Raw genomic sequence first — 9,310 nt, 5'->3', positions numbered from 1 at the left:
CTGGGTGGCTCAGTTAAGTGTTCAACTTCAGCTCAGGTCATGATCTTACAGTTCATGAGTCTGAGCCCTGCATCAGGCTCTGTGCTGACACCTTGGAGCCTGAACCCTGCTTTGGATTCTGTGTCTCCCTCTCTGCCCCGCTCATGCTCTCTCTCAAAAATAAACACTAAAAACAAAATATTAAGTAATCTCTACACCCAACGTGGGGTTCGAATTCTCAACCCTGAAGTCAAGAGTCATATGTGCTTCCGACTGAGCCATCCAGGTGCCGCAATAACTATTTTTCATTTATTGGATCTTTTTCAAATTTGCCCTTTTTATATTAATCATATTACTTTATGGTTAAGATTAGTCGTTTTGGTGTGTTTTTTTTTTTTTGGAGAGCCAGAGCATGAGCTGGGAAGGGTCAAAGAGAGAGGGAGACACAGAACATGAAGCAAGCTCTAGGCTCCAAGCTGTCAGCACAGAGCCCGACATGGGGCTTGAACCCACGGACCACGAGATCATGACCTGAGCTGAAGTCAGACACCTAACCAACTGAGCCACCCAGGTGCCCCAAGATTAGTCTCAAAAAAAAAAATTGGGGGTGGGGGAGCACCTGGGTGGCCATTTAAGCATTCGACTTCGGCTCAGGTCATGGTCTCATGGTTCCTGAGTTTGAGCCCCATGTTGGGCTCTATACTATCAGCACAGAGGCCGCTTTGGATCCTGTGTCCCCTCTCTGCTCCTCTCTCGTGCATGGAATGATTAAAATTTTTTTTCAGGCTTATTTTTTTGAAAGCATGAGTGGGGAAGGGGCAGACAGACAGAGAGACAGAGAATCCAAAGCAGGCTCCACACTGCCAGCAGAGCCCATCGTGGAGCTCGAACCCACAAACCATGAGATTATGAGCCAAAGTTGGATGCTCAACAAAGTGAGCCACTTAGGTGCCCATATATTTTAATTGGCCTTAACTGAAATTGTTTCCAGAATTTTACATTTCTTAACTTTAGATATGCCACATAGCAGTAATTCTCAAACTTTTCAGTCTGAGGATCTCATTACATTTTTTTAAAAATATTTTTAAAAATCTGCATTTTTGAGAGACAGTATGAGTGGGGGGAGGGAGAGAGAGAGAGAGAGGGAGGGAGGCACAGAATCTGAAGCAGGCTCCAGGCTCTGAGCTGTCACCAGCAACCCTCAGTTTATTCTCTGTATTTAAGAGTCTCTTCTGTTTGTCCCCCTCCTTGTTTTTATTATTTTTGCTTCCCTTCCCTTATGTTCATCTGTTTTGTATCTTAAATTCCTCATATGTGTGAAGTCATATGACATTTGTCTTTCTCTGGCTAATTTCACTTAGCATAATACCCTGTAGTTCCATCCACGGAGTTGCAAATGGCAATGTGTATACATACAACACACACACCACATCTTCTTTATCCATTCATCCATCAGAGGACATTTGGGCTCTTTCCATACTCTGGCTATTGTTGATAGTGCTGCTATAAACATGGGGGTGCATGTGCCCCTTCGAAACAGCATACGTGTATCCCTTGGATAAACGCCCAGTAGTACAATTGCTGGGTTGTAGGGTAGTTGTATTTTTAGTTTTTTGAGGAACCTGCATACTGTTTTCCAGAGTGGCTGTACCAGCTTGCATTCCCACCAACAATGCAAAAGAGATCCTCTTTCTCCGCATCCTCTCCAGCATCTGTTGTTGCCGGAGTTGTTAATGTTAGTCATTCTGACTGGTGTGAGGTGGCATCTTATTGTGGTTTTAATTTCTATAGGAAGTCTTTCTTGAAGTAGGAGGCAATTTTTGTCATCTTAGAGATGAGGACTAACACTGATTTGTGTGAATAGCAAACATTTTGTATTAACTGGCAGAACTCAACTTTTTGCTTTATAGATTGACACGGAGTGCTTGGGCACTTGATAATAGATGTTCCTGCAATCAATTTCACTTTAGATTACACCAATGCCAGTGTGTATTCTAGGAAATTGAGGTCTATCCTTAATTAGGACATATACAATTAGGATTAAATATCTGTAACCGATATGTAATGGAACAGTAGCTGCTTTTCTATAATTTCTATTACACTCTTATAGTTACACCACTTTTGCCTCTAAGTGGTTGTGTTCTCAAACAGCTTCACTTTTTAGAATATTTTATAAAACTTTATATATATATATATATATATATATATATATGTGTGTGTGTGTGTGTGTGTGGTGTTATTAGAAGTGTTTACTTTTGAATAAGCTTATATGACAATCCAGAAGGAATAAGGCTATACTTTACTGGTTCATTCAGTCTCAACATCAGAGACTTTCACTCTTGTTACATTATAGGCTCTTGTTGAAAGACTAGAATAATTTTTGGAGAAATTTTTGTGGATACGTAAACAAAATTATATCCAGAACCCCAAATTTTAATGTTTCTTTAGTGCTAAAAACGTAAGCTTTTCATAAAGGAAAAACTGATGACTGATAATTATCGAAAATTTCAAGTTAAAAATAGACACACAAAAAGGGAACTAGTACAATGGCTATCCATGAACCCATTACTCAGCTTAAAATATTATCAACATTCTTTTATGCTTTTGTTCCCACATGCACACTTTTTAAAAAATGTTAACTACCACATCCTTATAACTCCACAAAATTAACAGCTGTAAAAATCTTTAATCACTCACTACTCAGTTCAGTTTTCCCTATGTATCCATTACTCTTCAGCTATACTATTGTGACTGTAAATGGATCACTTGATTGAAAACACTTATTACCTGTTTGTGTTTTTATTTGGAAAGCTGGAATGTATGATTTAATTCAAATGGTTATTTTTTTAATGTTATAGTCACACTAAGTCTTCCTCTGACCTCCGACCCTTCTTTTTCCACCGAGAGACAATCATTTATCATTTTCCTGCCTGGGCTTCTAGAAACATTTTACTCTTGGGGTACCTGGGTGGCTTAGTCGGTTAATCATCTGACTCTTGATCTTGGCTTGGGTCATGATCTCACGGTTCCTGAGATGGAGCCCTGCACTGGGCTCTGCACTGACAGCGTGGAGCCTCCTTGGGATCCTCTCTCTCTCTCTGCCCCTCTTCCACTCACACCTTGCTCTCTCAAATAAACTTAAAAAAACTCTGAGATGAAAATGACCAAAACAAAACAAAATATAATTCTAACTTCCAGCCTATCTGACCTTTCAAACTGGAAAAAGACCTTTAACTTTTATGGTGTGCCCCTTCCTGTCTATATATTGCTGCCTATGTAGTCTTAGAAAATATCAGTTACTATGAGCTATGTTAAATAGCTGGCTTATGGAAACAGCAAATAATAATAAAAATTAAACTCAGGTAGACTTGTTCAAGCTACCCAGTGCTAGGTACAATGGATGTTCTAGATAAGAGTTTCCTCTTGCTCTTCTACAATCTGAATTTAAATCCTAAACAATGGAGAAATAACCATTTAGTAAGGAAAGTGTTGAGCTTTTTAAAACTTTTATATGTGAACTAGTAATTTCTTTTTCTTCTTCTAGTGATATTTCCTACAAATAACACACAGTGCATATATTTTACAGTTTCAATCTTATTTTTTATTCTCCATGGAATGCTAGATTTAATGTTATAGTATGGTTGTCAAAGCTACTGAAATGTGACAAATGTCCATGTCTAAATGCTGCAGAACAGTATAACTTTAATGATTTTAAACAAAAAAGTTGTTATTTTACAGCTGAGGTCTGATGGTTTATAAACCGATGCCTATGTGTATGGCCAGCCACAAACCTTGGGGATGTTTATTACCTGTACATGTATATACAAATATATCCCATACATATATATGCACACAGGCATGTATTAATTTATGTGTGAAATTTATAAAATTATATACATACACATACATGCATATCTATACACATATACCCACCCTCACCATTGAGGCTCACTTTTCTAACACTAATCAGCTTCATGCCCAATTATTATTGCTGCCCATTATATCTACATGATTTTAGTGCCAATACCAAGCACCTTGTAGGATGCAGGATAGGTACATCTGTGCATATAGATATGTGTATTTATGTATGTTTGTGTATATAAAGGATTTATTTCTCCCTTTTATGCTTCAGTCATGCATTACTACAATAAACAGTCTTTTCACCATAGGTTTGGAATTCTAAACAGTGTAAAATCTACTTCTGGAAAACTGTATATGTTCATAGTTACAAAAAATATATTATATATATATATATGTGATTGAAACCTATTGAGTACATATGTTCTCTGAATCGGGCTATATCCTAGCCATTAGATAAATTTAAAAACACCCTCTTAATAGGATGTTATGATAGCCTTAAATAGACCATTACCTGTATTTAGAATAGTTGATACATTTTAAAAGTTGACAAAATGATGTTAAAGATTTGAAAAACACTATGCATCTGCATTAAATATATAAAGGTTTCCACCAAGGGCCAGGTTCAATTCATTGTCTAAGATTTTCATGTTCTAAGAGTGACCAATATTGTAGTCATTATTCTTAAAATTATGGCTCATTAAGGCTTTTATAAAAAAAAAAAAGCCCTGTTTTTAATCATTTATAAAAACAAGTTCTATTTAAAAGAAAAAATGTACATGAACACTAAAGTACTCATGGATATTATCCTGCACAAAGGGACTATGTAAAGACAGGAGGCTCGTTCCCAGTAAGAACACCTCATGGTAGCACATGTAAACCTGGTTTGGTTCCTCTGCTCTGCAGCTATTCAGCACGTAAAATTTAAACCATTTCACATTAACATTTAAATTTAATACAGTGCAAATATTTGAGAATAACTTGTTCCCCCCAGTGAAACAAGAACCAGCGTTATGCTGAATATTCTTCAGATCTATTTACACATTGAGCTAAAAGTTCACCATAAACTTTGAAATTTGCTGAATATCAGCAGAAATGTAACTGAACTAGCAGCAATTGCATTTACAATATTTGATAGTTACTTGAGAGAATGCATAAAATTTTCCAGGCTGTACTCTGAATCATATTGCTCTTGATCCCAAAGATCACTCAGGTTTTCAAGGACTGATTTCATACTTGCTTTTCCAGAAGTAGAGGTGTCGGCCTTTTCTGCTTTGCCATCCTTAAAAAAAATTGGCAGAAAGATAAAGTGAAAGATTATTAACTTCAGAAATTATAGTTCCTAACATTGCACTCATTCATTAGAATTAAACACCTCAAGCAATGTGCAAGTTCATGATCTCCTAACAATTTTATTTTAAGCTTTTTATTTAGGAAGAATTTCAAGATTATAGAAGAATTATAAGAACATTCCAAAGACCTCATTAATTGTATATGTATATATTAAATATATAAATTATCAGCATTTAAGTTGTGGATATTATGCCTTTTTATCCCTAGATAGGATTTAGCCTGTATTCTTTTTTTTTTTTTTTTTTAATGTTTATTTATTTTTGAGAGAGAGGGAGACACAGAATCTGAAGCTGGCTCCAGACTCTGAGCTGTCAGCATAGAGCCTGACGTGGGGCTCAAACTCAAGAACTGCAAGATCATGACCTGAGCCAAAGTCAGATACTTAACCAACTGAGCCACCCAGGTGCCCCAAAATCAACCTGTATTTTTAAGAATAAGGATGTTCTCTGACATAACCAAAGTATAATGATCAAATTAAGGGAACTTAACACCTATGTGATATAGTCCATGTTCAAATTTTGCCAAATGTCACAATAGGATCCTTTATGGTAATAGCTTTTGCTTCCCTAGAACATCCGCTAAGCACAGTTCTGCTCGCTGAAAGTCACCCATAAGAATATTTTTTCAAACAGAATAAAAACTATTTGAAAATAGCAATCCAGGGGCACCCGGGGGACTCAGTCGGTTAACTGTCTGACTTGGGCTCAAGTCATAATCTCACTGTTGGTGAGTTCAAGCCCTGCATTGATAGCGCAGAGACTGCTTTGGATCCTCTGTCTCCCTTTCTCTCTGACCCTCTCCAACTCTCTCAAAAATAAGCAAACGTTAAAAAAAAATAGCAATCTAGGTTTCTTTGAGCCTCCTCTTTTCTAGGTTATACATATCTTGTTCAGCCTTACTTATATGACATGACCGAAGAACCTGCCTCCATCTGGCTATCTCTTGAGGACTTAATTAATTACTGTTTAAAATGTAGCACCTAGCACCAGACATAATATTCTAAATGTGAGCTGTAATGGAACTACTTTCTTTCATATTTGAACATTACAATTCTGTTATTAAAGCTAGTTTGATTATATAAGGCCACTTCTCACCATAATTTATACTGTGTGTACATTTGACTTCCTGAACCTATGCAGGACTTTAAATCCAATCCTATTAAGTTCTACATTATTAGACTGAATAATACTTCTGGCTGCTGCATCCTTTGATTATGGATTGTTATCCAATGTATTAGTTCCATCATCCACAGTAACAATAATGGCTATCTATGATTTTTGAGAATCTCTACTAGGTACCCTTTCTAAGTGCTTACATATACCATTTCATTTTCCCTTCACAACCATGCAGTGATACAGACATTTTTATCCTCCCAAGAGCAAAGATGTCTCTGAGGGAAGAAGTTAATTTGCCTAAGGTCACTAGTTAATCGGAGGCAGGGCAAAAAACACAGACCCAGGTCTAGCTGACTCCAGTGATAGTTGTCTTTTAGCAGGAAAGGGCTAAAAAAAATCTTGAGGCAAAACACTAAAGATGGCCATCAGGAAGTCCAAACTTCAAACATCCCTTAGTATCCTGAAGAATTTTATTTAGACATCAAAAATCCCCTCAAAGGGTTGCCTACTTAATACTAAAGTGAATGCCTTTTGCCACTCACTCTAAAACATTCACCAGGCAGTCCCAGAAGTTTGTGAACACCTTAAAGATAAAGCAAATTGTATAAGTTTGTATAAGTTCTTTACCTTATCAAGAGTAAACAGATCAAGAAGTTGATCTGTCCCCATACTCTGCAAACTAGAATTCTCCTGGCTAATCACAGTATTCGCGATGTTCATCTTAAATTTTTGCAAACCCATTATTTTCTCTTCCAACGTTCCTCTGGTTATCAATCGGTATACGTTAACCACACGTTTCTGAATGAAAAAAGAAGTTAAGCAGCTGCAGCACAAATAAACTGATAAACTTTGAGGTTCACCAAGTCGGGGGGCTTGCATACCTTAACTAAGTACTTGTATCTAATTAAGGTTGGGTTTTCTTTCTTTACCTGGCTTAATGAGCTTCAAATCTTATCATTTTGCAGAGAATATTAGGAATGGACAGTATCCAAGGTTTCCTCAGCACAAGTACCTTATTTAATGCATGAGGAAGTGGTGGCACAGTATTAGGTAACTTGCCTAAGGTCACAACACTCAGCGTCAGAGAAGGAACTTAAACCAAGGCTCCCTGTCTTTTTTGGGATGGGTTATTTTCCCCAGTGCAGAAGTGAACACTGGTCAGTGATGACTTTTTACCTGCCCAATGCGATGGGCCCGGTCCATGGCTTGTAGATCACGCATAGGATTCCAGTCGTGCTCCACAAATACTACCGTGTCAGCGCCAGTTAAGTTAAGCCCTAGGCCACCAACATGAGTTGTAAGTAAAAGAACATCTATGGATGGATCATTGTTAAACCTAAAAGTATAGATATTAAAAAATAAAATTAATACATTTCTAAGGTTTCTATAACAAACTGGACTGTTAAATAACAAATAGCACAAATGAGAACACTGCTTTAAAAATCTATGATAAAGGTGCACCTGCCTGGCTCAGTTGGCAGAGCATGCAACTCTTGATCTCAGGGTTTTGAGTTCAAACCCCACACTGGGCATAAAGCTTACTTAAAAATATATGATGTGGACATTTTTTTAAAATATACATAACACCTTCAACAGTAGAAAGAATATATTCTAGAACATTTCAGATATTTCACAAACAGAAATAAGTCTGGGTTGTGTTTTAGGATGCCAGATAAAGAGTAAATTGCAAAAATGTAATTAAACACTAATGAGACAAAACCCAACTATGAACCTTTAACATGTGGAGACAGAAGAGAAGAATTGGGGAAAAGGCTAGATCAGTCAGGAAAATTAGAGAATGAGGTGCTTGCTACAATTGTGTTTTGACATCTAATAGCTTCTAGAAACATTATTGCCAAGCTACCACTTATTACATTCTCACTATGAATCAAAAGGTGGGGCTTTAGACTTTATATACATTATGGTATTTGTTTAAAAAGCTGTATAAAGATATTATTACTGTCCTTATTTTTGATAAACAGGACCAACAGAACATGTCTAGAGTCAGGAGTCAAAGCTGGGTCTGCCTACCTCCAAAGCCCCTTTGTAGGTTTCTAATACTACTGTGCTTAACAATCTCTCAAGGACGCTCACGAAAAAATGCTCACTCTTAGAAGTCAGCAGGTCTGGGACAGAACCTAGGAATCTGCATTTAAAAACCCAACCCCTGAGGTTTCTAAAGCACAGAATGCAAACCACACCTGAACACCACACTGGAGATGACTGAGTGTCTCAGGTGGCTAAGCGTCTGACTCCTGATCTCAGCTCAGGTCTTGATCTCAGGGTTGTTGAGTTTGAACCCCGTGTTGGGCTCCACGCTGGATGTGGAGCCTACTTAAAAAAATAAAAGAAATACCACACTCACCAATTCGGCTTCCTACCTGGGCCAGCTTCCAACTTGTTCTCGGCAGAGACACACACAGGGATCAGTCAGAGATCTTAGCTAAGCCATCTGTTTTGCTTCTTCCTACCCTAACTCCCAAAAAAAGGTGAGGGGGGAAAGTAGTTGTCTCTACTTTTTGTTGATGCCTTAAATTTCTTCCAAGCCCTTCATAGTGCCTCCCTAACACTGTCACACTTTTTTTTTTAAAAACTAAAACTATTCAATTATATTTTTGGAGTTCTAAATTTTAAAAATGATTTAGTTGGGCTGAATTATACAGTAACAAAACACATGTGCAGATATTTAGCCAAACAATGTTTCATGAGGCAAACTTCTCTATCAGTGATAACTGACTATAGCTTGATTTCTAAGAGTTTTAGAAGCCACTTACCGTGAAACAATGGAATGCCTCTGACCAGGAGGTATGCTGCCATCTAATCTCAGATAAGTGACAGAGGGTAAGTGAGGTTTGAGAAGATCATGTTCTACTATATCAAGCATGCTTTTAAGCTGACAGAAGATCAGTATCCTGTGCTGGGCCACAACAGACTCTGTGCCACTCTCTGAAGTGCTGCCATTTCCCAAACCACAGTCCAACAGCAACTTGAAAAAAAGAATCAGT

The 9,310-nt window shown here is 37.4% G+C and overlaps 1 protein-coding gene across 1 annotated transcript in view; it reads right to left on the bottom strand.

Annotated features, from left to right (window-relative positions):
* Nucleotides 1-3,557: 3,557 nt before the first annotated feature.
* BTAF1 (B-TFIID TATA-box binding protein associated factor 1) overlaps nt 3,558-9,310 on the bottom strand; it is a 121,769-nt gene continuing 116,016 nt past the window's right edge. The window contains exons 35-38 of the mRNA XM_043596971.1: nt 9,080-9,291; nt 7,482-7,641; nt 6,933-7,103; nt 3,558-5,119 (exon numbers count right to left, since the gene is read on the bottom strand). Coding sequence (XP_043452906.1) covers nt 4,976-5,119; nt 6,933-7,103; nt 7,482-7,641; nt 9,080-9,291 — 687 coding nt within the window. The 3' untranslated portion in view covers nt 3,558-4,975. The remainder of the gene's footprint in view (nt 5,120-6,932; nt 7,104-7,481; nt 7,642-9,079; nt 9,292-9,310) is intronic.

The sequence above is a fragment of the Prionailurus bengalensis genome, chromosome D2 (assembly GCF_016509475.1).
Source record: "Prionailurus bengalensis isolate Pbe53 chromosome D2, Fcat_Pben_1.1_paternal_pri, whole genome shotgun sequence".
Classification (NCBI taxonomy): Eukaryota; Metazoa; Chordata; class Mammalia; order Carnivora; family Felidae; genus Prionailurus; species Prionailurus bengalensis.
Note: the sequence above shows the minus strand (reverse complement) of the source record. Positions and strands in the feature narration are given on the sequence as shown.